This window comes from Vanacampus margaritifer, chromosome 6, assembly GCF_051991255.1.
Source record: "Vanacampus margaritifer isolate UIUO_Vmar chromosome 6, RoL_Vmar_1.0, whole genome shotgun sequence".
Lineage (NCBI taxonomy): Eukaryota > Metazoa > Chordata > Actinopteri > Syngnathiformes > Syngnathidae > Vanacampus > Vanacampus margaritifer.
The window spans coordinates 5424208-5452203 of NC_135437.1; the positions used below are offsets into that span (position 1 = coordinate 5424208).

The 27996-nt window shown below is 41.4% G+C and overlaps 3 protein-coding genes across 8 annotated transcripts; 1 reads left to right on the plus strand and 2 right to left on the minus strand.

The window, feature by feature from the left end:
* Positions 1-5: 5 nt before the first annotated feature.
* exoc3l1 (exocyst complex component 3-like 1) lies at positions 6-22266 on the minus strand. 6 transcript variants are annotated; one of them, XM_077568771.1, is made up of 15 exons: positions 22155-22266; positions 14370-14548; positions 13802-14021; positions 9072-9284; positions 7886-8079; positions 7578-7796; positions 7364-7434; positions 5972-6089; positions 5689-5814; positions 3192-3292; positions 2932-3048; positions 1815-2085; positions 1488-1643; positions 746-879; positions 6-622 (listed from the first exon to the last, which is right to left on the minus strand). In XM_077568771.1, exons 2-15 carry the CDS (start codon positions 14538-14540, stop codon positions 436-438), a joined length of 2298 nt encoding a protein of 765 aa, XP_077424897.1. In that variant the 5' UTR covers positions 14541-14548; positions 22155-22266; the 3' UTR covers positions 6-435. The 6 variants fall into 6 exon arrangements, 5 of the variants coding, with proteins under 5 accessions (XP_077424897.1, XP_077424898.1, XP_077424895.1 ...); XM_077568772.1 differs by lacking the exon at positions 22155-22266 and adding an exon at positions 21537-21714; XM_077568769.1 differs by lacking the exon at positions 22155-22266 and adding an exon at positions 19631-19830.
* Positions 9511-12899, minus strand: LOC144053889 (uncharacterized). The gene is made up of 2 exons (XM_077568776.1): positions 9743-12899; positions 9511-9653 (listed from the first exon to the last, which is right to left on the minus strand). The coding sequence occupies exon 1, from the start codon at positions 10855-10857 to the stop codon at positions 10111-10113; it is 747 nt and encodes a 248-aa protein (XP_077424902.1). The 5' UTR covers positions 10858-12899; the 3' UTR covers positions 9511-9653; positions 9743-10110.
* On the plus strand, positions 21857-27994 carry meak7 (MTOR associated protein, eak-7 homolog). Its single transcript, XM_077568775.1, has 8 exons — positions 21857-22326; positions 22466-22717; positions 22785-22929; positions 23258-23469; positions 24072-24258; positions 25096-25214; positions 25611-25790; positions 27000-27994. Exons 1-8 carry the CDS (start codon positions 22156-22158, stop codon positions 27126-27128), a joined length of 1395 nt encoding a protein of 464 aa, XP_077424901.1. The 5' UTR covers positions 21857-22155; the 3' UTR covers positions 27129-27994.
* Positions 27995-27996: the final 2 nt, after the last annotated feature.

Consider the following 27996-nt stretch of genomic DNA (forward strand, 5'->3'; position numbering starts at 1 on the left):
GGTCAGAGATTTACTCAATTTATCAAAAAACAAGTCAAGGGTCAAAAGATAAGCAAAAGTCTTACAAAATGGGTTAAAAAGCAAAAGGCCCTCACAATAAGGAAGATGCATGTCATGTTGCTATGACAGAAATACTTTGTATGTAGGTCTATTTACAAAAAGACTATCATTCTTAAGCATTACGAAGTACGTTCTCTAGTACATTCTGAGCAAAACCATACTTAGCGAGTTCACAAGACCGTATTCTATGTTCTTGATAATGAGGAACAGCCATTGTATTGACTCTGAGGAGCTGTGAAGGACTATAAATCAAAAACAGCTTGTTCAAAAAGTAACATAAAGTTATGTGTGATATGTAACAGCATTCTGCACAGCAATGTGCGTTTAAGGATGGTCCCTTGATCTATTCAGAGTCAACAGGTGCACAATTGGTCACTATGTACATTTGGCAGTTGGCAGGCAGAAGGTCATGGTTGAAGGAGGCACCTGGATATCTGTGAAGATAGGGCGGTAACCGTGCGGCAGAGGGGCGGCACTCTGTTGCAGCAACTCCAGTGCCGAGCCTCTTATGTCCTTGGAGATGTCACCACGGATGTCCAGCAACACAGACACATGCTCTTCACTGGACAGTCAAAACAGACACAATCCATGTAGTAGCGTTTCTTAGCATTCACACTGATTTCTGTCTTTTTTTTTTTCTATCTTTGTCTCTAAACAATGGTTTTCAAAAGCGGGTTTTACTGACCTGATGTCGGGATATTTTGTTGCAAGTCCAGACACCTCAAGAGGCAGCATGCTGGGGTCTTTGAGTTTGATGAAGTCAGCCAAGACTAGAAGGAGGGTCAGTGGTTTCACTTCAGATAGTAACCCATCATCTTCCTTTAAAAGTCAGGAAGAAGAAGAAGAAGAAGAAGGAGAAATATAATTCCAAGGTCATCCGCACAGCCGACCTTTACATTTTCATGTCATCCTCTGTAATTCTGACTTTAAATGCTACAGAGATCAACGATTTTATAAGGTGCATGAAAATTGATGTCGATTGCGAGATGTTAAGTTTGTGAGTTTGGAAAAAAAATGGATTGTTTACAGAATTGCAACCACAAAAGGATCGGTACACTGTTACACTGTACTGTACAATATTTTTGTTATCCACTACCTTGCTCTCGCTCAATAAATTATATGTGTTTAAATGCGTTTGTATTATTTGTGTGTTAAAATTTATTTTTAAATGAACTAGCATAAATGCAACAAAAACATGCCTAGGGAGTATTTCACAAGTTTATTACTAAATTGCAGATTTTACATATTGCAGGGATGGTCTGGAACGGAACCCCCATGATGGAGGGAGGATTACTCTATTCTGCTTTTATTTACAATTTACACAACATCTCACCTTCACTGTAATCGGGTTATTTCATAGCTGGCTATACACCATCGCACTACTTATGTCACATCACTAATAACAGTAGAATAATAATTTAACTGACCAGACCATGGAAAATATCTCTAAACTGCTGCTCATCCTTGACCATCTGCTGAGTGAATTTCCTCCTTTCCTCGCTGCTGCGACATACCAGCTTCTTCTGCATCAATGCTTTGACATACTCCACCACCATTAACCATTGGGCTTCCTCCTGCAGACGCTGTACATACCCACAGCAACAGCATTACATTGTATACATTATAGATTTAATAAGGGTGCAATCAATAAATAAATACTTAACAAAGCTTTTAGTCAATCATTAAGTCCGTGAAATGGCCTTTCTCAGCCACGTTAGCAAAGTGTGGCGCCCGCAGAGCAATAGCTACTCGACCTGTCGGCAAGGCGGTTGAACGTGACTGTACAGCGCCAGATGACACTCCAGGATGTGGCAGAGTTTAGGCGTGGGTTCTCCCTGGAGCAGCCAGGGCCGTGTCAGTAGGCCCGTGAGGAACGGCTTTAGGTCCAGCAGGAGCTGATCCATTACTATGCGACAAGCCCTCCGTACTGCTCGATCCAGAGCTGCCAGTGGGTTGGGAGGAGCCCGTGCAAACTGTCCTGTTTTGAAGGATGACTGTTGCTGCTGAAGGCTCTCTGTAGACTTTCTGTAGCAAATATTAGAGAGAAACATTTGACAATGTTTTCCATAAACCTGCACTGAAACTATAGAGTAATGAGAATGTACGGTATTCCATTTAACATTTTCTATCAACACATGTGTTCAAATGCCAGGTTTTTGTGATAAACAAAAAACAGACCAAGAGAAATTATTAATTTTCCACCATTAATGTGACATACACTGTAAAGAAAAAAAATCTGTAGAATTAACAGTGAATTTCTGTAAAATCGTGACATAAAAACTGTAAATACAAAATCAATGAAGCATTGTGTAATTTACGTAATTTCGTAAAACTGAATCAAACACAACTGTTGATTTGACAATTTGAAAATATTAAAAAGCTCATATTTTTTGTATAATTCACAAATTACTGTATTTAAACATAGCTAAACTGTAAAACAAAAACATTGGGATACAGTTAAAATTACATCATAGCAGTGTTAGAATAACATTTTTTGTCAGTAGGTTATTTGGTACTTTTTTATAATGCCAAAAGAAAAATGCATTTTACAAAGTCATATTACAGATAAGAATATTTAGATATACAGCAAAACCATGTGAATATAAAAGTTAAACTAAATGTATTATGTTCATTTAAAATTGATATACTGTACTGTAGACCTAATTATTACGTTATCACTTTAAAAAAAACTGGCAGCTGTAGTTACCAGAATAATTCTATAAAAAAATATACTGTGCAAATATAAACAACTTTACATAACAACTTGTATATCTACAACTCTAAGGATGATTTAATATTCTCAATTTCCCAGAGTTCAAATTGCCAAAAATTAGAGTTTAAACTTAGATAAGAATGCTGAAGTGTTCTTACTTGAGAATGATACAATTGCTAATGGAGGCAAGCAGATAGTGGAGGTAGAACTTGCTTTTGCTCTTAATTGGATTGCTGCGACACTCCTTCCCAAATTCCACCAGAGCTTCTCGAAATCTATAAATGAATTTGAAGATAAATTAATAGGACACTTAGTCCCTTCAAAAGTATTGAAACAATGGCCTCACTTTTTCAGTACGTTTAAATGAGCCACAGCAAAGAATAAATAAAATGATCTTTGTTGTGAAATATTAGCAAACCTGTTGAGAAGGTTCTCCATCTCACACAGCCCCATTTGTATTGTTTGGTTTCTGAGTGGTTCTCCAATCATTAGAGCCACACGGGCATTTTCCTCCAACATCTATCACAGAAGACAAACATAATTCACTGACACATCACACCACCACTGCGCCATCCGCCTTTAAGTGTCAGCCCTTTCACTTTGCAGCAACAACAAGGACATTTTGGAGGAACTTTAAAAACTCTTCTAAAAAATGAAATACCAATTCTGGTAGTTATTGGCGGGTGAAAGAAAACCCAGAATAGGTTCAGGGGCAGGGATTTGCAGTCAGGGGAGCTCGAGGAAATGAGAAATAAATTGTTCCCAAAAGTTCCATACATGTAAATGCCACACAGGGTCTCGAGTGGTGGACTTTGCCACTTAAGGGGGGATGTCAAACCCCCCCAAAATAAATAGATAAATATTGACAATAATATGATGTATGTGCCCCCACTAGTCAAAACACTGCCTTTTGATTAATATTGTGTTTGTGGAATACGAATAAGCAGCAAAATCCAGTCGGTTTTATCCATTTTAGGGGGCGGGCATTTTGCCATTTGCTGTCAACTAAATGACATCACAGTTGCTCAGGGCTCTGGTAACGACCAATCACGGCTCAGCTTCAGAAATCAGGTGAGCTGTGATTGTTTGTTACCTGAGCCTGGGTTTCGACTAGTGGGGCTACATAGGAAATATTATCTTTTAACTAGAGCTGCGAAACGATACATTTTTAAAATCAGATCAATCACATCTTAGAATTGTAATTAATTAAAAAGGCTTTTTATCATTTTTTTGCCTGCCAAATTTAAAGAGCACCTATTATTTGAGGAAGTCTTAAATTTTTTTTGATCCACTGCACATGCTCATCCTCCTCTTTTTCTAATCAGTTAGTTACTTGCATAATAAAATGAATTTTTTTTTGACCCCAATAAGTTTGACATGAACAAATATTCTGAATGTCATACGCAAAAAAATACTAAATGCTTTAATTTAATGCATGTAGTTATGTTTATTGCTCAAACACAACCACTGCTACCTTTAACATAACCACCAACTGTCAAGATAAAGGATAATCTGTGGTCAAAATTAATATTGCGGTTAATCTGCGTTAATACATGATTAATGCAATATTTTTTTGTTATTAATTAATTAGTTAACGCTTTACAGCACTACTTTTAACTCATATTCCACAAACACAGTGCCATGTTTAGACTAGTGCAGGGGTCACATACGTAGAACATATTTTTGTAAAGAAGATGTTGGGGTTGACTTCACCTTTAAGTACCCTTACGCTCACATAATTGTTGAATACTCAGCAGATTTCTACAAAGCAATGGTATTCACTAGGTTTATCACAAGAGGAAGCAAGTACGAAAATAAAGAACCGGTAGAAAATAATCTGTGCCACCATGTGTGTGTTTAGTATGCTACTACTATCTGGTAAATATTTTTGAATAAATGACTGCACCAGTGAGAAGTATATAGTGATGTAAGATTTTTTTTCCAAATATAGCATCAAAATTACTTTTGTACAATAAATGCAACTCTTCAATTAAAGGTATAAATGGTACTTTAAATTAAACCTAATATTCATGAAAAAATTAGAAGTGACAACAGAGGACACAATTTCCTGACTATATACATGAATGATCCATTATTAAAATTATTAATGTTTTATCACTCTCATTATTATCACTACTCATTTCTTTCCGCACCTGAACATAGTGCTTGATGATGACTTGAACTTTGTTCAGTGTACCTTTCACATTTGAAGGAGGGCTTTCTGTCTGTATCAGGCATTGATACATTTCTATCAACACAAAACTGGCAGAATAAATACTTTTAAAATGGGGAGCCTACAATCAATATAATTCTATATCTGTTAAATGACACTTGAGTTAAAAGTTCTGTTTTCATGCTGTCGTTTTAAATGTCATGGATACATGTTCCATCCGACATCTTTCATTTAAAAAGATTTTTTCTTTCTTCCAAAACCACGTATTTAGAGGGTATTTGTTTATCTGCCCTCTGTCATGTGTATCTGTAGATTTTCCTGTAAGATTTTCTCATGACAAATGCAGATAGAGGGCATAACTGAACCTCCTCCATGTTTTAGACAACAGTATGTACTGTACATTGTTCTTGTTGGTACACTCCTTTAAAAAAAAGAAATTGTCACAATGATCACTGAAATAACGGGAAACTGATGAACAGGAATTTGCCAATATGCATAGGGAAAAGCCACAAAGGTTGTGGGAGAATGTCTTTTGGATAAGCACGTCAAAACGGAAGCTTTTTGGTTGGTCAGAGAGCAGGTCTTTTGTCCTCCGACAGCTTAATAATAACAACCGACAAGCAGACAGTTATCTGTCTCAGTGACTAGCTGTTTGGGTTAAAAATAATGACAAAGATTAGACATTTTGTAGGTTGGATTATGTTTGACTGTACAATTGTAGTTGCAAGCAATGGCCGCTTACCTGAGTGATGATGGTTGGTAGACTGGTCTGGTAGAAACCTTCATGGTCTGTATCTGGCTCTTGGTCCCTTTGCCAGTCTTGCAGATCCACCTGCAGAGCTTTCTGCATCCATTCAGACACACTCTTCTACAGGAGCAAAAATAACCAGAAAGCTATGAGGGGCTCCTACCATGCATTTTAGTAAACGAGAAAAGTAAGCACTGCATACACTGATGAATATTTCGATATTCACAACATTTCATTTGATAAGACAATTGATTTTGCAAATGCATGTATTTCTCACCCGAACGCTTGTCACATATTTGTTCTGAAGTTGTTCTAGTCCCTCCCTAGAGATCAGATGTTCCAGCTCTTCCCCCTTCATGTCATACAGCAGCTCTGGATCACCCATCATGACGGGGCTGACAAAGCAAGACGGACAGACGCTCAGTTTTTCTAACCTACTTACAGTGCATGCCAAATTAGGTGACATTTCAATGCTAATGACAAAAAAGTTATAGTGCAGCTATGATCACATAATTAACTCAACTTTTAGCAAATTACAATTTTAAAGGGGACACATTCTAAAAAATTGATTTTGTAAATCGCGTGTATACAAATAAGTGAGTCTCTGGTACAAAGGTCAACTCAAGATTATCTCTCATAGACGGAAAATCCTCTCATAAAAGGGAAGGAGTGCGAGCTGGTGTGCGAGGGCGGGAAGTTTGCATGGCACGGTGGTTGGACTTAGCCATTGTCAAAACTATCAACTTGCTAATACTGTCCAAACATCCAGGTACAGTCTGTGTAGGTCAGGGGTCAGCAACCTTTGCTGTCAAAAGAGACATTTTAGACCAAATAAATACCCAAAAATAAGTCTGGAGCCACAAAATATTTGAACATTGTGATGAACGAAACAGTGTGTTAGAGTTAGTCTAATGTACTGAGTGCACAAGCGCTAAAGAGCTGCACAATAACAGAAAAATATGCAGCTTCCAAGTCTTTGAGATTCATTTTCTTCTACCTTACATGTTTCACACCTCGAGATTTTCTGCTTTTCTGTCAAACTTGACAATTTTAGCAATTTTATGGACATATGGTCATTTTCTACCTCTTTTCTTGCAGTTTTTTTTAATTTTTTTTTTACATGTTATAGCTATTTCTTTGAAAAAATTCTCTCTTTTTTGCTACTAATTTGTGACATTTTCGGCAATTTTGTGAACATTTTATGGCTACTTTTGGGGTTTCTTTTTGGTTACGTTTCGAAAGTTTTCTTTCCTGCCTTTTCTTAAATCAATTTTCTCACTTTTTTTGCGGCAATTTTGTGGACATTTTTTGGTAATTTTCAGGATTTCTTCTTTTATTTTTGGACATTTTATAACTAATTAAAAACATTTTTTTTTCTTTTTCATTCAATTCTCTGATATTTGGGCAATTTCATTGACATTTTATGGTAACTTTCTGCTTTTCCTCTTTTTGGAAATTCTATGGTCACTTATTGGAGGTTTTTAGTTTTTTTTTTTTTTTTTTAACTTTCATCTATTTTTCTTCATTTTTCTGGCAACTTATAAAATTGGACTCTGACATTTTTTGAATATTTAATTATTTTTTGAGTAAATTTAAAGAAAATATATATAGCCACATATGGCTCCAGAGCAGGAGGTTGCAGATCCTTGGTGTAGATAATGGACCTCACCTGTTGTAGACATGTAGTACCCAGTTGAGCACAGCAAAAATCTCGCCACTTTCCAGGTCCCACCTGCTAACCTGCGCCACAAAAATGATTCATACTGAATATGGAGGATAAGCTTGAAAGGGAACAAATCTTTTGCCGACGATAGCGGGAGTAACAAGGAAATCAATAATTGCTGTTGTTTTAGTGAAGTTCCCTCACTGAGGAAATATCTCACCTGTGTCAAGTGAGCATGTAAACAGTGGTGGATCGCCCTGAGGTAGGCTCTGGTTAGGCGGTAGTGTGGTGGGACACAGGGCTCCAACAAGTGGCGTACTGTGGCCAGATCGGCCATGACAGCATGTTGCAAAGTAGAGAGGTGTCCTGCCAAACCTGGACCCTGTGTGTGAAGGCAAGACACGCTACGAAATCGAGCAGACACCACCTCCTCTAGTACCTAAAAAAGAATGAAATCCATAGATTAAGTCATCTAAAATTAGAAGCATTGTTCACGTCAGAAATATGATAGACAGATAGAAGAGGCACCCGGAAGAAATATGCTCTCCAACAGCGAGGTCGTCCAGGAGGAAGGAGCCTGGTACTGCCCTCAGCTCGTTCCTCCAGTAGAGTTCTGTCAATAGCTTCTTCCCGCTCAATAATCCTCACAGCTGATACAAATGTTGTGGGGTTTTGGCGCACCACAGCCAAGGCATTGCTCACGACTGCCCACAGCTCCTTTCCTGCAGTGACGGAAAATAATTTCTAAAGGTGAAAGAACACGCAGATACACAACACATCTTACACGTTAGACAATTTATACACAGTATTAACTACGTAATAGAAATATACCAGGGGTGTCAAACTCATATTAGCTCAGGGGCCACGTGGGGGAAAAAATATAGGGGGCGAGATCGGCAAAATCATGGTATATAACTTCAGAATAATTGGTTTCAATTATACGCAGACTTTTGCTATTTGCGGGCCAGCCCTAAATTGCGGGGCTCAACTGTAAATATATGTTCAAAAACAAACACATAAATGCAAGGCGTGTTATATCTACCCGTTTTGCATATACACTACTCACAAAAAGTAAGGGATATTTGGCTTTCTGGTGAAAATTATGGAAAATGTAAAAAGTTCACACTGCATTGATATCATATCATGAAAGTAGACATTTAAGTAGAAGGATGCACTGGTGATTTCCTCATCTCAAACAATTCATTAAAACAAAAGTAACCAACAATGGTGGGTACACCACAACAAAAAATGTCAAATATGTTTTGATCGTGCCATTGCCGGCTGATTAATTGGTCCGGCAATACTCTTTTGTTTTTATTTTACAAAATCATCTTGTGGGCTGGATTAAACTCCTTTGTGGGCCTGATCCAGCCTTTGGGCCGTACAGTTGACATCCCTGCTATACATATTAAGGATAGTGTGGGCGGTCTGGAGGGGCTGGAAAGCTCACGATTGGACTTCTGAAGAGTAACACTGTTGATCATATTTGACTTAACTTTAATTCTGCTCTATATCATTTATGTCATAGCTTACCATGTTGTATTTTATTATTTGTACTGAGAATTTGCTAACTGAGCAGCCACTGAATTCCTCGATAGTAAATGTAGCTGTATCTGATCATCATGTGAAACAACAACAGAAAAAAGAAGAAGATAAAATTAGAAAAAGCCTGTGCCTTCAACTTATGTATGTTAGTTTGTTGCGGTTGCCTCACCCAGAGTCTCTCCAAGCTTCCTAACACCAGAGAAGTATTTGGACACCAGCTCCTGGTCATCAGTGCTGAGCTCACTTCCTGGCATCCCAGCATCCCCATTAAGCTGCCAGAGGATGTCGTATTGCCACTGCTCCAGATTCATCAGGTAGGCGTGGGCCTCCAGGAGCCTTCTTGACTCCACCAGACGCTCAGTTTCCAAAACCAGACTCCCAACTGGACAATGAGAAAACATGCAAGGAATTTACTCATTGATAGACACAAGATACAATGAATTGCACTTGCACAAATGAATGTTGTCTTTTTGTTTTAAACATAATGTCCAACAAATAGCACCTGAAGAATTGTAATCGGTGCAAACAATGGGGGCAGGGGGATTTGGATTGTTTTCAACAGGATCTATCTTCCAACTAAAAGCAGAATTGCTAATTATCTACATGCTCACATGATGTATGGCTAATTTGGGGCTTTAGCAGGGAAATCCACACTGCCCTCGCCCCAGCCACTTCATCCAGCTCTTCTGGGGGGGGAGTCCCAAGGCGTTCCTAGGCCAGCCGAGAGACATAGGGCCCTATTTTCAGTAGCCTATGCAGGTAGTATAAAGACGAAGATCATTTTTGTGCCGGGGTAAGTCTAGTTTACCGTGTTTGAGAATTTGGCAGACTATATTGCACCTCGTTGATGTCACGGTGTGGTCACGGAGCGGCATGGTGTCTGTCGGCGTGTGGAGTGGAGGACCCAAAATGCAGGAGAACCACAGCAGGAGTGCAGGCGAGACTGGCGTGCTTTATTTTACAAACAAACACTAACCAGGGTACTGGTTAGTATTAAAATAAACAAGGAACTGAAAAGGTACAAAAATCAAAATGACAGACAGAACTCCGGGGGTGACCGTGACAAGCGGCAATGATCCCACAAGGAACTGATCACCACCCGGGAATTAAATACACCCACACCAATTAGGGTAACTAATCACAGCTGGGGCCAGGCACAAGTGGCTGAGGGCCCGGATTGGTCAGCCTGCTAAAGGGCAGGAATCCACTCAGGACCAATCGGGATCCTCAACAAAAGCCAGATCTTCCCAGACATGACAGTACCCCCCCCCCTTAAGGGACGGATCCCAGATGTCCCAAACAAAGTCAACGTCTGTAGCGGGACCCGGATGAAGGCTCCGGCGTAGAGTCCAGGGGCTGCAGCGGCTCAGGCGTAGAGTCCAGGGGCTGCAGCGGCTCAGGCGTAGAGTCCAGGGGCTGCAGCGGCTCAGGCGTAGAGTCCAGGGGCTGCAGCGGCTCAGGCGTAGAGTCCAGGGGCTGCAGCGGCTCAGGCGATGATGCCAGGGGCTGCAGCGGCTCAGGCGATGATCCAGGGGCTGCAGCGGCTCAGGCGATGATGCCAGGGGCTGCAGCGGCTCAGGCGATGATGCCAGGGGCTGCAGCGACACAGGCGAGGATGCCAGGGGCTGCAGCGGCACAGGCGAGGATGCCAGGGGCTGCAGCGGCTCAGGCGAGGATGTCAGGGGCTGCAGCGGCTCAGGCGAGGATGCCAGGGGCTGCAGCGGCTCAGGCGAGGATGCCAGGGGCTGCAGCGGCTCAGGCGAGGATGCCAGGGGCTGCAGCGGCACAGGCGAGGATGCCAGGGGGTGCAGCGGCACAGGCGAGGATGCCAGGGGCTGCAGCGGCACAGGCGATGATGCCAGGGGCTGCAGCGGCACAGGCGAGGATGCCAAGGGCTGCTGCTGCACGACGTGCGCCGCCGGAACGGGAACCGGTGGCGGCCGCAGGTCGTGCATCGCCGGAACTGGAAGCAGGCGCTGTACGGGAGCCGCCAGAACTGGCAACGGGTGCTCAACTAGCACCGCCGGAAACACTGGCAACGTGCGCTACGCGAGCGCCGCCAGAACATTGGCAACGACCGCTGCCATCAGCGCCGCCGGAAACACTGGCAACGGGCGCTACACGAGCGCCGCCAGAACATCGGCAATGGGCGCTGCACGAGCGCTGCCAGAACTGGCCACGGGCGCTCCACACGCGCCGCTGGAAACTGGAAGCGGGCGCTGGATGCGCACCGCCGCAACTGGAACGGCACCTGCCTCTTGGTCCGCTGGGTCCTTTAGGTGGGATCATTCTGTCACGGTGTGGTCACAGAGCGGCATGGTGTCTGTCGGCGTGTGGAGTGGAGGACCCAAAATGCAGGGAGGCAGGAGAACCACAGCAGGAGTGCAGGCGAGACTGGCGTGCTTTATTTTACAAACAAACACTAACCAGGGTACTGGTTAATATTAAAATAAACAAGGAACTGAAAAGGTACAAAAATCAAAATGACAGACAGAACTCCGGGGGTGACCGTGACAAGCGGCAATGATCCCACACGGAACTGATCACCACCCGGGAATTAAATACACCCACACCAATTAGGGTAACTAATCACAGCTGGGGCCAGGCACAAGTGGCTGAGGGCCCGGATTGGTCAGCCTGCGAAAGGGCAGGAATCCACTCAGGACCAATCGGGATCCTCAACCAAAGCCAGATCTTCCCAGACATGACAGTTGAACGTTCCGTTCCGGTGGATTGAGAGCATATTTTTTAAATGACACGCCCTATTTTGGTCAACTGGCGTACACACACTAGGGAAGGTCTAGTTTAGTGTGTTTGTGAATTTGATAGACTGCGTTTCTACTGGACAGGCCTGGCATATTCCATTGCACACCGCCGGCGCATCTGGCAGTTTGGTGACGAAAAGTAAACTAGATTTTAGACCAGCTAAGAGCAGGTTTAAGTTGTGGCGCAGGTGGTCTAAGGTGATTTTGGTGGATTTGATGGCATAGCCAGACAGATTGTAAGCTCCACGGACTTTAAATTTGAAATTGTCTTCTGGAGCGAATTAGAACGCTATACTAATCATCGCAAGTGATGTGTGCCCCGCTGATCCAACAAGCTACTTTGAAGGAGCATGTGCATTTATATAATCTATTTATACAATAACAGTAATTTTATCAGAATACTAGTGTGTTCATGACTAAATTCATGTTTGGAGCCAATGCATCAAAAGAAAAAGCGAGTGAGCCAGCTGTTGTGGATTAACGTTGCCCAGCAACCAAGCTTGTGCGTTGCGCTTCACAAACAACCTAGTCACTTAAACGGATTTCACGACAAGCATAGATCAAATAAAAATAAATTCAGATCGATTCAGATTCAGAATCGAACTTGCACCAACTTCACACCTTGCCCCCATTTGAGGATGACTGCCCTACGGTTAGATGAATTAATTAATTAATTAAATAAATAAATAAATATCCATTCTGGCTACCATAGATAGATTGTTTTAAAAAATATGCTTTTGTGTAAAATCCACTTGCTAAAAAACACCCAAATAGTTAAGATGGCTAGTGATTCCAGTGACTGACAGATTTTTTTTTTCACTTCAATTTTAATTTTAATTTTGAACACCTGCACAACATTGTCGTATATAAAATACAAACAAGCCTTAAAAACTAACAGGGGGAGTCACTTTTCTAAACAATTCACTGTCTATTCCTCGTATTTTCTGTGTCCATCGCCATTTAAAGCAACTTTAAGTATACGTTGATTATGGCCGCGCCATATGGACAAAAGCAGTATTGTTATGCCTGTAGGAAGACCACATTTCTCATGAGGACCAGCGCATAACGTCGCCTTCTTAACCGCTTGTCCTCACAAGGGTCACGGGGGGCGCTGGAGCCTATCCCAGCTGGCTTCGGGCAGTAGGCGGGGTACACCCTGAACTGGTTGCCAACCAATCGCAGGGCACAAAGAGACAAACAACCATCCACACTCACAATCACACCTATGGACAAGTTCAATTAACCTGATATGCATGTCTTTGGAATGTGGGAGGAAACTGGAGTACCCGGAGAAAACCTACGCAAGCATATATATATATATATATATATATATATATATATATATATATGGTCCATTTCTTCCATTTTTGTTCTCCTTGAGTACCCTGCAGTTTCTTATGAAAAGTCATCATCTCCATCGTATGGAATTCTTCCACGATTGCCTTACATTGGTCTTCATTTGGTGGGTCCAATTTGCACCAATTTCGTGTTACAGCTTTTTTGCTTGCCACAAGTAATATATTTTCCAAATAATTTTTTAAATTTTTCTTTTTTTCCAATTAAAGTGGATGCCATATCCCAGTATCTCCTGCGCCAAATTGTGTATCCCACCCCCCCCCAAAAAAAATCTTATTTTTTTACATTTCAAAAAAGCATGCACATGAACTGCGTTCAATTCTCCACACTCTCTCCAACACGTGAGATTGGTTTTCAAATATCTATTCTTAATCTTAGGTGTGACAAAATACAGACCAAGTTCTTCCATGAAAATTCCTTCCACTTTTGGAAAGGAGTGGTCAATTGATGGGCTTTCCACATCTAGGTTGGTCTAGGATTTTTATGTTAAGTTCAGATTCCCATTTTGTCTTTATATAATTGACTGTGACAGATTTTATACACTTCTGTTGGATCATGACTACTGCATTCATGCCTGTAGTATTGACACGTTGCTATTATCTTGCCCATCTCGGTGGCATTACCACAGTCATCTTTGCAGTATTGTCACTTCAGTTCCTATAGTGTAATATGTTTCACATTTATGTAAGTAACTTGAATGTCGAAAGTTCAAATGACCCTTTACCATTCATATAGCAATGTGTTCATCCTGTGTAACACTCACTAGGAAGCCTCTTACCAGAGTAAAGTCTTGGCAGGTTGCTGACAGCGGTGAGGAGCTGACGGTGGTTCACTGACACTTCTCTCAGCCTCTCCAGAGATTTCATTTCACCTTGGATTCTGCTATACTCAATTGCAGCTTTCTTTAAAGCCTGAGATGGCTCCCTCAGTTCAGCCTGAGCCTCTCGGAGTTGTTCCATGCCCCAGCCCACTTCTTCCAAGTATGACTGGACCATCAACTGCAGGCAGAATTATTGGTCAATGAAGATATTAAAAAGTATGACTTAATTAACTACTGTTGCTATATTGCTGGCATCGGGCAGAACTCTAATACTTCCAAAATCCTAACTTTCCAGCAGACCCCAAAAAACGTTTGTTCAACTATTGTTGCAATATAAAGAGGACAAGCCATTTTCAACACTTCAGATTAGTCAACAATTTGTAAAAATAACACCCACATGTGTGGATTAACCAATAGATTTGTAAGAAAAAAAAATCACCAAACTATGACATAGGAGCATTCGGCCCGACGCCAGACGTATGCATTGTATCTTTGTCACCAAATAGGCGTGTTCCAGTGCTGTCACCTTGAGTCTGGTATGTATGGAAGCAGTTCTTTGACTCTCTCTCTTCCTGTACTGGCTGAGTCGCTTCAGATGTTCAGGTCGACAGAAAACACCTGATGCCCACTTCAATGCAGCACCGCGGGCCAAATGCTCTGCCCTCTCCAACTCTGGCCATACATCAGGATCTACCATTTTGTGATCTGTATCAAATAGCAGAATGGTGATTATTTTTCTCCCATGTGATCTTGATGCAGTTTAGCTATAGTGTTTTAGTAAGGCGGCAATGACAGGCCACTAAACTAAACCTTGATGAACTGGGAGTCCCCAGCAATCTCTACCATTCACCATTAAGGTAACTGTGTCTTGAATAAAATAATCATAACTCCCAGAATTTTTTTGCATTTCTGACACATATTGGTTTGTTAGAAACATCAGACATGTATTTATGATACCAGACATGTGGGACATTTTATAATAGGGTGTTTAACATAATAAACAGAAAGGTAAGCGCAAACACTTTTTTTTTGTTTTCCCCAAATTTTAAAGAAGAGATTAAAACAACAACAGGCCAAAACAATGAACGTGACCTTATGTTAAATATTAGTGTTGTTCTGATACCGCTATCGGGAGAGGCCCCGATACTGCATAAAAACAGTGGTATCGGCATCGGCAAGTACTAACAAGTAACATGCCGATACCATTACAGACGCTCCCCTACTTACGAACATTCGAGTTACGAACAACGGTACATACGAACATGTCTGCGCGTAGAGTATGTCGAAAAATGTTCGGAAAGAGATGCTGTAAGTTAGATTTTGTATTGCGCGTAGTGCTTCTTTCCGCCGCTAATACCGACGATTGGCGCTGTGAGAGCTCATTGGAGGCTGAGCAACGTGTCGAGGAGGAGGAGGAAGAAACGCCGGTCCCCATGAAGCAGGAAATAACTTTTGAAGCCGATTCCAGCGACGACGAAGAATCTCTCATGATATAAAATCCTCCTCTTCCTCCTCCTCCATCATCTCCTTAAGCATCGAGTACATCTTCCAAAAGTAAGTTAAACTTCATTTTATTTATCTTATTACGTACATGTACATACTGTGTGTGTCTCTCGCTCTCTCTCTCTAACATACGTAGTACAGTACAGTACTGTACGTATTCTCTCCATTTTATTAAAAGTTTTTTTCAGTACAAACCAATGCAGGTTACTTGTACAAGCCTTAAACATACTTATATAAACCTTCAATATACTTATATAGGCTTTAAACATAAATTATAATACAAAATATAGCACTGAAGCAACTTACGAACAAATTCACCTTACGAACGATCCTCCGGAACGTAACTTGTTCGTAAGGTGGGGAGCGTCTGTATTTCCAACGCTAATGTAGGACTCTGGATGCAGCATCTTGTGTCTTGCTCATGCACGACACTCACTGATGTGTTCACTGTATTCCGAGCCAAGATATCCAAATGGCCATTGAATGCTTTGAACCAATGGCAGGGCAGATTTTTCATGTTGAAAAAAACAACAACAACAACCTAGGTATCGGTACGGTATCGGCATCGGCCAATACTGCAAAACTGGGTATCGTATCGGGGGCCAAAAAATTGTACCAGAACAACACTATTAAATATTACTTTGTTTTTCCTGCTATCACATAGCTAAACAGTGTATAACTGATTGAAGCTCCTCTTGAGTCAGTGCCTCACCAGTCATGAACCTCACCACACGTCACTGGAGCGTCACGAGCTTGGTTGTGGAATGAATTACACTCAGTCAAACTAAGTCAAGGAATCAAATTGCTGTACAACTTTAGTAACACCAATTTACACTGTGGCTTATGCTATAACAACCACAAAATTCTGCTACATGGTTGTTGAAGTCACATGGAAATGCTCCCATTTATTTCTTAAGCAGTTTAAATTGAATTTTTGAATACTGGTTCCTGATTCCTCAGACACACATACACTACTCACAAAAAGCTAGGGATATTTGGCTCTTGGGTGAAATTTCAGGACAAGCCTAAAATGCATTCAAACCTTTACAGGTGAACTTAATGTGACCTTCTCTAAGCTTTAGAATGCACATGTCAAACTGTTAAATGTTTCAGTACTTTTTGCACAAGTTGCTGTTCTCTAACAAGGAGCTTAACGGCAAAATTAACAAACGACAATGCTCCAGCTCATCGTGGCATCATCAGCTGGTGTCCCTCAAATGGAATGGCCTGCACACCGTCTCCGCCCTGCAGCTCCCCTCCAATTTTAATGCACCACACAACTGGGGGGGGTTTGGCATCGGTTGGGGCAGGCCGCAGTATGGTGCAGTGTTGCGGTCCCCTGTCCGTGTGCACCCCCCCATTAATTTATTTTAATGCACCACATACGCTCATTGACATGCCTGGGAGGCGGGTGGATCGGAGCAGAGGGGGATATAATTTCCCTCTGCTCCGGTTCACCTGCCCCCAATTTTAATGCACCACACACACACACTTATGTATATACACTGGGTGGGGTCACACTCATGGTTTAGGGGTAGAGTTCGCCAGTCGGCGAGCTGGCGAACTCAGTAACAGGGTTAGTTTTTCACTTAGATCGTTGGGGTGACGACCGGGGCCTCTCCCCACTGGGCCTGGGGTTCGGGGGTGCCGCCCGTCCTCCGGTGCCCCCATCTCCCCTTCTGCCCCTGGTGTTCCGTCCCTCCGCGTGGTGGGGGGTGGGGTGGGCGCGGATGCCCTCTCCGCTCCGCTGCCCGGCCCCTCTTCGGCGTCGATGCCTGGGTGCGGAGGGCTGTCGGTTGGTGTGGGTGGGGGCGGGGGGCGGCTTGGTCGGGGGGGGGTGGTGGGGGTGCTGGGGTGGGGGGGTCTGGGGATTTGGGGACCTGGGGGCGGTTGGGGCTGGGTTGGGGTGGATGGCGGGGGTGGATGGGGGGCGGGGGTCGTGGGGGGAGTGGGGGTTGCGGGCCGGTGGGGTGCCTGGTGTGCCTGCAGTGCCCCGTCCTGCTGCGTTGGGTTGGGGGCGCGGGCCGCGTTGGGGTGGGGGGCGCTCCTGCTCCGGCTGGGTTTGCTCTGCGGCCGGTGGCCCCTGCGGGGCCCGGGGGTCGTCCTTTGGCGCTGCCGCGGCCTGGGGGGCCCTGAGGTGTTGCGCTTACTCTGTCTGGCGGGGGTGGACGGCTCCCCTCTTTGGTGGAGATTTTCATGCATGCCAGATCCACCACACCAGCATCTATCGAAACTCAGACACAATTTGTTTCTCCCTCAGGTCATTGATTCGGTGGAGGCGGGTGTCTGTGGATCTCACTCTGCTTCGTCTGTCCTTTCTACCTTTCCTCAGTTTCTCCTTTGGGCCCTTGAGGTCTCCCTGATTTGTTGGAATTTAGATGTCTCTGGGGTTGGTGAAGGACTCTGGTTAGTGGCCCGGTGGGTGGTGTCTGGTCGGTGCTGGGCTTCGCTTTTCTTTCTTTTCTTTGGTCCCTTTTCGGGTCTCCTGGCGGCCCCACGACTCTGGTTGGATTTTGAGGTGTTCGGTTTGGGTGAACGGTATGGGATTTTTTTTTTACACGCACACACGCACACACGCACACACACGGCACAAACACACATCCACATACAAAAAAAAAAAAGTGAGAACAATGATGATGACATGTCAAATGATCAATACGGAGCTCTCCCAAAAAAAAAAAGAAAAAAAAAAAAGGAATGGCCTGCACTTTTCTCCAGACCTGAATACTATTAACGGCAAAATTCACAACCGGAGTTTGATCCTTGAATCAACCAAGAAATGTCCTTGTTCAATTAGAGCTGGTGTTTAAACAGTCGTCCTCGTGATGCTGGTCACATTTTGACATCATGAGACCAAGATGACACCTAACAATGGATCAAAAGTACCTTGACATTGTGATGCTTCAAACAGGACATTCTCAGACAGAAGTGACCACTGAGCTTAGAGTGTCACCGTGTTGCTACAGAGATACCGAGAGACTAGAAGAGTCACAGAAAGAAGTAGAAGTGGACGTCCTTTGGCCACATCTCATGCTGATGACCGCTACATTGTGAAAAATGCGCTGAGAAACCAGATGATGAATACCACTCAACTTCAGGCATGTTTAAGGGAGGCGAGGCCCCCAAGTGTCATGCCAGACCATTCGAAACCGTTTACATCAGTGAGCGTGCTAGATGACCTGCAAGGGTACCTGACCACACCACCAGGCACAGGTGTCGTCGTCTTGCATGGGAGCATTTACGCTGGACGAGGGACCAGTGGGCCTCAGTGCTCTTCTCTGATGAAAGTCGATTCATGTTGGGCAGAAATGATGGCCGCCAATGATGTTGGAGAGCTCTATGCATCAGCCATTGTTGTCACCAGGCGAGCATTTGGTGGTGGCAGTGTTGCAGTGTGGACGGTTGTGTCCAGTTTGTGGAGCCTATCCCAGCTGGCTTCGGGCAGTAGGCGGGTACAACCTGAAATGGTTGCCAGCCAATCCAGGGTCACCAGTGGATCATTCTACTTAAATGTCCTGCTTTCATGATATGATATCACTATAGCATGAACTTTTGACATTTTCCATAAATTTCACCAAAAAGCCAAATATCCCTAACTTTTTGTGACTAGTGTATGTTTTACATATTCCTAGCATAGAGTAGGCTCTCTGATTATTTCTGTGAACTCCAAGTCAGAAATAATAACGATACAAAACAAGTAAAGAAAAGAATATAAGTGTGTTCCAAACAAGGCTGCCTGTATTCACAAAGTTACAATACATGGGAAATTCTGCAAACTCATCCAAATATCCATCTTTTTTTTTTCCTTGTTTGTTGAATTGCTTGTCCTCATTAGGGTCACAGCTATGCTGGAGCCTATCCCAGCTGACTGGATAGGAGAAACCCTAACCCTAACCTGCCAATCACGGGGCAAACAGTAACACCAAGTGTGGATTGTAGTGGAATATACAGTAATAGGAAAATCTTCCAACTCATTACAATAGTTAATTAGAGGAACTAAATCAATTTAATCCATGATAATACAAACAATAAACTATGGAACTCCCTGTCAAGATACTGATTCAGTACAAGAGCGTGGAATAGACACAACAGCATTTACAGCCTGAATGACAATAGAATGCCTGACTGTTGACACATGGTGAAGTATCTGAATGCAATCAGAGCAATCTCTCCAGCAACAATTCCAACCTCTGGTTCGAAAGCAACATCCTCGACTGAGTTATTGTCTGTTCTATGATGACGGAAAGCGTGTTCACTCAAAAACACTTGTTTGTCTAGCATTACCTTCTGGTTTGTTACCAATATTCCTATGATCGTCTGATGACATTGTGATTCCAATCGCCTGTCCGCCCACCAGTCTCCTGACAGATATGAGGAAAATAAGAAAACGGAAAGCGCAAATAGCTGTTATCCATGCTCCTGATATCTTTTCTCTAAATAATGCCAACTACCCCAGACATTTCCCTGCTGAGAGTCCAGCAGGAAGGGAGGGATGTGGGTGGAAGAGAATTATGTAGGATGGTGGTGAGTGGGAGGGAGGGGCAGGGGAAAGGAGCTTAGCCTACTGGGAGTTTTGCTGCATTCAAGATGTTGGATAGCATTAAATGTACTTTAATGTTTCTCTAAATTGAGCATAAAATGCACTGATTATGCTACAGTTGTGGTTGCTACTTCTATGCTGATGTGTCAACTCAGAAAATATTTTCTTGAGTCTGTTTGGGGAATTTTCTGTTCACTCCAGTTCTTTATTCAACTTGATGCAAAAACAGCATAAAAGCTGTTAGAGCCATCAACGTTCATAAATTTAAATGAAATGAACGCAGATTTACAGGAAGTAATGAAACCCAGGTATAGTTTTATTTTACAGGAAGTATCAATGAATAGTTCTCAAAGCAGAGCTCCAAACTATTTTGTCCCCCTCCTAGGGGCACAGTGGCCTCTAACTTAAAATTTTAGTTGCACAAGCAGAACATTTAGAGGCAGACACTACAATTGAACATGCAAAATAAATTATCAGGGCGGCATAGCCCGGTAGTAGAGTGTGGGTTTGAGCCTAAATCCTTGGATTGTAAAAAGAAAACAGTAACATGTACTGTATGTGTGAGAGCCTGAAAGAGTAAAATGAAGTCCAAACAAGAACTACCCTGTTTTTGTCTGCACATTATGCTCCACAACACTCATCCCCGCCTCAACCCAGAGGAGCTATGGGACAAAGAGGAAGTCTAAATCTAGACCACTTCCTGTATGACATTCCTGACCTGCCTTCCTGATCCTGACATTCTCTACATTGGACTATGTGTTGCAGACAGGTCAAGCAATGTTGCTAGATTACCTGCAGCCAATGAGGCCCAGTGTCATCACGAATCATATGAGTCGGGATTGTGTATTGAACGCCGCCTAACTCTTGAAACTGATTTACCAAAACTCTGGAGTCCGATCAAGCCCAGGTTAAGAACCACTTATTTAGCAGCTGTTTGGACACGGAGCCATGCAAATTATGTTTTTAGGTACTCGCTAATGTGCAAAATGTGCACACGTGATAGAAAGTATGTTCTTTAGGAGGTTATTTTAATTTGTGTTGCAATTCTTCACCCACTCACGAAACGTAAAAACGGAAGCTGTTTTTACCCCAAGGCCGACGGTCTACAATTTTCTACAATTCCGAGTTTATATCACAAGTCAAAATGGAGGTTAGTTAAAGAAGCTAATTGAAAAGCATTGGAATTTGATTTGTGAGGATTATTTTTGATTTTTAAAATGTGATGAAATGTCGCTTGTCTACTACAACAATCTGGCTGTTTTTGTATGCTAGACACTCGTAAAAGCAACGTTTGTTTTCACCGTGTAAAGAAAACCGTTGCATTGCAGAATTATCAAAAAATGCCCGGATGTTAGGAAATGTCCCTTGTGTGCATTGTTGTGGAATTTGATATGAAGATGCAAACAAACAAACAAATAAATAAATAAAATGGATGGAGGAATACACATTAAAAAAATAATAATATGACGATGGAGCATACACTATCGTCTTCAGGCCAGAGCCGTACGAACCGAGCTTGTCGCCGTAACGCGCTGCGTTGTCGCCATCTCCTGTTCAGTATGAGATTGTTTTTATTTGCGTCTCTTACCGTATTTTCGTTTTTGAAATTACAATGGAAAACCATGCTGCTATTATACTTCATTACCTTACCTTCATGATCGTTCCAAACAAGAAATTTGAAAAACCAAGCAGCTGTATTTCAATTCTGGTGTTTCCATTTTAAAACGAAAATAAACTAACCAGTCGTTGTTTTATTTTTAATACCTGTTTCCAAACATAATAGACACACAGTAATTAACAAAATAAAAGCAAACATTTACAATGACGTTCTTTTCCAACCGTAGTGCCTGTGGAAAAAAGTAATTTCCCCTTCTGCCTTCATTGGCCAATCACGAAAAAGCTGGTCGTCATTTGACCAATTACTGGCTAGTATTTATGTCACGTTGACAGTGTCCGGAAGTTATGTGTCTCATTGCAGCGACTATCGGGCAAATTGTTAAAAGGTCCGTGTTTCTCATGTAGTGTGAAACATTTCCTGCCCTTTTCTACTGGATACGTTCGACTGTGATCAAAAAGTCGTTCTCAAACCGCCATCTTATCTCAGTTGTCTCAGGCGCTTTCTTGTTTTCATGCGCCCTGAGGATGATCTTGATGGAAGCTAACATGTAAACAGAGGACCGACGACTAAGGATCTTGCAAATGAGACTCACCAAAAAAAAATAAAAAATTTGTACCTAGCACAAGCACAATGCAACGAATGTGACGTACCATGGGCAACACTGATAGTGTGGTGGCGCAGAAGCGACTGTCCCGATTCCGTCCTGAAGATCGGCCTGTGATTGAAGGAGTGTTTGACCGCCTTCAGGACAATGCTGCGGGCCCTGCAGGAGCCCAAAAGAAAACATCAGTAGGAGACACTCTCACCTTTGAAATGTTGCAGGTATCCATATGAAACAAATCTCCCAAATAAGCAAAATATATTTCTAAGTCTTTTAATCACCATAGCATTGCTTTAATAAGAATTACAAATATATATACTGTATATTCACATGCAATTGCTGACTGTTCTGTTTTTCCAGTCCTCCATGTGCATGCTGGCACCAGATTCCATGGTCAGGAGATCATACCAGTGCATGCGTAACATTGACTTAGGAACAACTGCTGCTGGCAAAGTCAGTACATCTGCCGCTTCAGGAGTGTGTCGAGAGCAATTGGTCATCTTCCTTGCAGACACCTTGAAGGGTACTGCAGAAGAACGAGCTCCTCTTGTTATGGCTATGTCCCGGGGTGAAGCATGTTCCAAGGTTATCACCTATGAGCAATTAATAGAGGTGAGGAAAGGGTCAGTTGAAATATAATTATTTTCATATGAATCTTAGACATGTTTTCCGTTCATAGTTCTTACAGGACCTGATCTCAGCTGTAGTTCAGATTCTGGTTGCCAAAGGAATCCTTCAGGGGTGGGAACCAGACAAAATGGGTGATGGCTCGAAGTGTGGCAAACTCTTGGCAGAGCAGATGTGTTCAGAACTGAAACCCACAGGTAAAATGGTGACTTCTACAGTATGTTATTCTTGTGATTCTAAAGACAAAGTTGGGGTGCTGCAGTAGTGTTAAGATACATATTGTTTTTAAACACAGCATATAATTTTTTATTTTTATTTTTTAAGTAAAATGAACATCTATTTATTATTATTATTATTAATAATAATAATGATACTACTACTACTAATAATAATAATAATAATAATGATTATTATTAATCATTATTGTTATTATTGTCTTTTGTTTCATTTCCAATTTGTTTCAGCTGCCATTGTTTTTTTAAGTGTTGAGGTGATTAAGATGAATATGTTTACTTTTCTTGAAAGAACAGGGAGGCTATGATGTTGCCTGTTTGGAGGACTGGATCTTTAGAGTACCCCAAGTATCTTTGTTCCTGGAGATGTTGGTAGCTGAGGGACTGAACGTTTGGCCAAGTGTTCGGCCAACCCTTCTTCTGTTGCCTCCTTGTAAAGAGACACCCTGGAAAGATCTACACTGTCTTTTGGATATTCCCACTCTCATGTTTCTTGCACCGCAGGTTAGTGTCTGACTTGGGTTGTCCTAATCACATTTCTTTGCACCCGACCGAGTCTGAATCGAATCACTTGATTTTGAGTACAGGTTTATCGATCATGACAATAGTTTTATTTATATGACTAGTTAGGTAGTTAAAACACAAACAACGAAGCTGACGGTTAAACCCGGGCAACAATCTAAACTTCAATCATTTTCTGAATGTTTAAATTGCTGGAGTGAAATTGACCCCCCACCCTCCTAGAACAAAAAATGAACATTAAAAGAGTGTGTTTCGTTACTCCGTATATCACTGTCGTCTCATGAGTAAAAATTTACGTTGGTCATTGCTGATTACAATTTCTAATGTTGAAGTGACCAATAAAGAGGGTTATTGATTTAATGTTTTTGTGTAAAAAAAAATACAGCAATGAGTTGCAATAATTTTGGTATTGTACATGCATCTGTGATTTTTATTTATTTATTTGCTTGTTTCCCCTTGTTTGTATTTATTTAAGTAATAATTTGACAATACCAATAATTGTAATCAATATTTTTTGGGGCAGAATAACAGTGTCATGAATGTGTCATAGGACTTCATCCCATGCAAATGTTTAAACTTTCCAGCTGCCTGACAGATATAATGCACCCTGGAGACTTGTGTTTTCCACACTGTTGCATGGCGAGAGCTTCACAAGGATGCTGGCAGGCCTCACTAAGTGTGGGCCCACCTTGCTGCTCATCAAAGACACGAAGGGGCATGTTTTTGGTGGCTTTGCCTCCCTCAGCTGGGAAGTCAAACCACAATTCCAGGGTGAGAAGTAGATCTCTATGGTTGTCAATATATTATACAATTATCTAATGAAGTAAAAATGAAAAACCACAGTGACATTGTCATAGGTCACTATGTGGCCTGTACAATTGTACAATTCAATTGAAAACAAAAAAACTATGTATTTTTTACGTTTAATAGCTGTTTTAATGCACTCTGAAACTAAAACTTCTTTTACTTTGATGAAAGATTGAGCCATTCCGCCCCAAAACATTTTATTCGAGTAAAGAAAATCCTTTGTTAAGGGGTTCAATACACAAAGCTCTCCACCAGTCCATCTATGATCCTACCCTCATATAGCTGTGGGTGGTGACCAAAAGAACAAGATTCCGGGCACAGGCGGCCAAAATGAGTTACTTTTCGCAGGGTGGCTCTCTCTTCAGATAGGGTGAGAAGCTCGCTCATCCAGGAGGGGTTCAGAGTCCCCTGGAAGGGCTAGGTGAAGTGGCTGTGGAGAGGGAAGTCTGGGTGCATGTAAACCCATATCTGGATAAGCAGTAGAAAATGGATGGATGGATATATTTTATTTAAATTTCAATTTGGAACTAAATACATGAAGGGTTTGTGGTCAAAATGATAAAATCATATTTAACTAGAGCAGTAACCAAACTGAGGAAAGGCTGGTAAAAATGAAAAAGTAACAATTTATTTTAATACTGTGGAGTGATTTGAATATTGTAGGACAGTCTTTTGGCCTTTCTGCCATATCTTCATTGTGTGTGTGTGTGTGTGTGTGTGTGTGTGTGTGTGTGTGTGTGTGTGTGTGTGTGTGTGTGTGTGTGTGTGTGTGTGTGTGTGTGTGTGTTGGTGCTTGTGCAGGTGACTCCAGATGTTTCCTGTTCTCTGTGCTCCCCAGACTGAGAGTTTATACAGCTACAGGTTACAACCAACACTTCATGTACCTCAACCAGAATCAGCAGACCATGCCTAACGGATTGGTGAGACAAAACTTGACAGCAAACACTGTACTACAAGTACAACTTAATTTGGGCTACTAATTTGGGATACAGACTACCGGTAGCTGAACATGACCAAAATGTCCCCTTAGTCCCCCCCCCCCCCATCATTAATGTGACTTAAAACTTGTAGAACTCAGTTGAAAAAATGACATCCCTAGCTATAAGAGGGTGGGCACACAGTTTTTTTTTTAAAATTACCCGCAAATATTATTCTTCCCGACTGTTTTGTACACTTTAAACGTCAAATTAATGTTTTATTATAGTGCATCCTTAATTGCTGAAACTTAAATCATGCTTTATTCGTTTTAACAATTCAATTGCATATTGTATTGAAAATGTGTTTTGGTCATTCTTTCTGGTTTCTTTCTTTATCAGGGCATGGGCGGTCAGCACGGTTACTTTGGGCTATGGTTGGATAGTGATTTTGGGCATGGTCACAGCCGTGCACGGCCAAAGTGTACAACTTTTGGAAGCCCACAACTCTCAGGGGAGGAGGACTTTATTTTGGACTCAATGGAAGTATGGGCAGTAGGAAAGCCCTCTGATCCCGAGGAGGTAAATGAGTTTCATCATTATCTGAAGACAAATACTATCCAAGATTCTTTTAACGCTGCAGTCATGACAGAAAATAAAAATAGAATGTCCCACAGAAATAACACTAATAACATCATATAATAAAATCAATTAAACATCCTTCCATTTTTGTTGGCCTGGGTAGACTCTTCACCCCACACTGGTTTGAATGGAAACAACCTCTGCATTACTCTGAATGACTGTTTTTATCCAATGGTCAATGTCTGTCCTTTTTTTTTGAATAAAGGGATGGATAATCATATCTATATATTTTCATCAGATTTATTGATCAGTCAAAAAAAATCCACAGATTAATCAATTATTAAAATAATCATTAGTTGCATTCTCTAAATTGAACTGAAAAATCTTGGCTAATCAAATGGTGGGTGCAGGAATAAGCTTATTGTAGTACATCTGTTTATATTACTTCATTATTTATTGTTATAGATAAGATGATTTTATATTATTGCTAACTAGGCTGATTTATATGAGCAGGTTATTATATGGGAAAATATATTGTATAAGTTATATTGTGATTAATGAATGTATTAACTATGCATTATTAATTGGTTACAGTTACAGGGAAAGTTAATAGTATATTAGGGATAGCTGTGCATTGTATATTAATATAAATATGATTATTGTGAATTATGTATATTGTTATAGGTATGTAATGTTATTTTATGTGAAACATCTTAATTATTGTTGATATATGGATAATGAAAACAAGAGATTAACTGGTAGGAACATACTACAGAGCTTTATATTCTACTTCTTTTCAAAAATGTAAATAAACATTTCAAGTAGGTACTTCATTAAAAATGTTTGTGTTGATTATTTCTACCATTTTTTGCTGTTTTCAATTGTGGCGTTTCCTTTATTTTCCAAAAGTTACTGTATTATATTTTTCCAAGTATTGTAATTGTTCTTTTGTTAAGTATTACTTTTGTACTTTTGGAACTAAATACTCATAAACGTTTTTGTGGTTTCTTAGTGTAAACTAGCATTTCAGTGCAAACTGACAAGTATGTTGTGCATTGTATGAAGTTGAACATAGTAGACACGCATTTATTTGTGTGAGCTAGTTTTATTAATAGACGGTACTTGTCTGATCCCCATAATCAGTTGTCTGTTTCCATTTCCAATCTGTAAAACTAATAAATGCAATCTGGTGTTTTTATTTAATTTCAGGGTGAGGAAGGTGAATGTAAGAGGAGTGTCTTGGACATGGATCCCGAGGTCCAGGCCATGATGGAGATGACAGGCAAGAAATTGCATAGTCAAGGTCTTCGTGAGCCAGATGAGGACCACAAGCACTAAAAGTCAAACTCGTCAATTTATCTGGGCCCTTGGTGTAGTATAACGCTAGTGCTGGTGTAAATCAGAAATTTGTGATCATCTCTAGTATTTTAATCTACCTTTAAACTGTGATTTCACATCTTCCCAGCCTATTATTGTATTTCATGACATTGTGTTGTCAACCAGGAAAGCAAAGCCTGGGAGTGTCTAAGTTGCTTGTACTGTATGTAGTAAATGGATATAGTCATACAAATATACTTAGACTTAGACCATGTTCACACAGCAAGGCAGAGTCTTAAAGCAAAATCAAGCTGTTTACGTGGATGGCTGTCTCATGCAAATGAGCCAGCTTTTGTCCCGCCCCCATACATTTCTGGGCCAATGGCCAGTGGGTTGGTTTATGCCGGGGAGTGCTTTTGGCTGTCTCCTCTTCCGCATAGCTCGGCAGAAGTGTGCGCTGTATCCACCTGGGCCACTTTTCACAGTGAGAATGTAACCTATAGATTACATTAAGAGTGTTGGGATCCACCCAAAGTTTTCAGAGTGACTCATGTACTTATTAAAAGTGAGGCAGAAACAACAGTGTGCAATCAGAAGCGGCAGAACTCCCCAGGCCACATATTCACTACAAAAAGAACAGCAATGTCTTATCTGGTGAACCTATTGTGCTGTTTCACAAGTACATATATAAAAGAAAGTTAATTTAAGACCATTTCTTGTAGTGAACATTGACTTGATGTATGTTGTTTTATAGAAACTTCATTTATTATTGTTTTAGTTGAACTTGGTGATATTGTTTGGCAATATCTGAAGTTATGTATTTTTTTTCCTTCTGTTTGATGTTCATGCTCTGATTTTAGAATAAATAAATTTGAAGTTAACTACCAGT

Coding starts and splice junctions, on each gene's coding strand:
- LOC144053889 (XM_077568776.1), bottom strand. CDS start 10,857: ATGCACGACCTGCGGCCGCCACCGGTTCCCGTTCCGGCGGCGCACGTC.
- meak7 (XM_077568775.1), top strand. CDS start 22,156: ATGGGCAACACTGATAGTGTGGTGGCGCAGAAGCGACTGTCCCGATTC. Junction 22,930..23,257: donor TTCAGAACTGAAACCCACAG/GTAAAATGGTGA, acceptor TTTTCTTGAAAG/AACAGGGAGGCTATGATGTT. Junction 23,470..24,071: donor TCATGTTTCTTGCACCGCAG/GTTAGTGTCTGA, acceptor TAAACTTTCCAG/CTGCCTGACAGATATAATGC.
- exoc3l1 (XM_077568769.1), bottom strand. CDS start 19,673: ATGTCATCAGACGATCATAGGAATATTGGTAACAAACCAGAAG. Junction 5,815..5,971: donor AATATGTGACAAGCGTTCGG/GTGAGAAATACA, acceptor TTGCTCCTGTAG/AAGAGTGTGTCTGAATGGAT. Junction 2,086..2,931: donor AGCAATTGTATCATTCTCAA/GTAAGAACACTT, acceptor TATTTGCTACAG/AAAGTCTACAGAGAGCCTTC.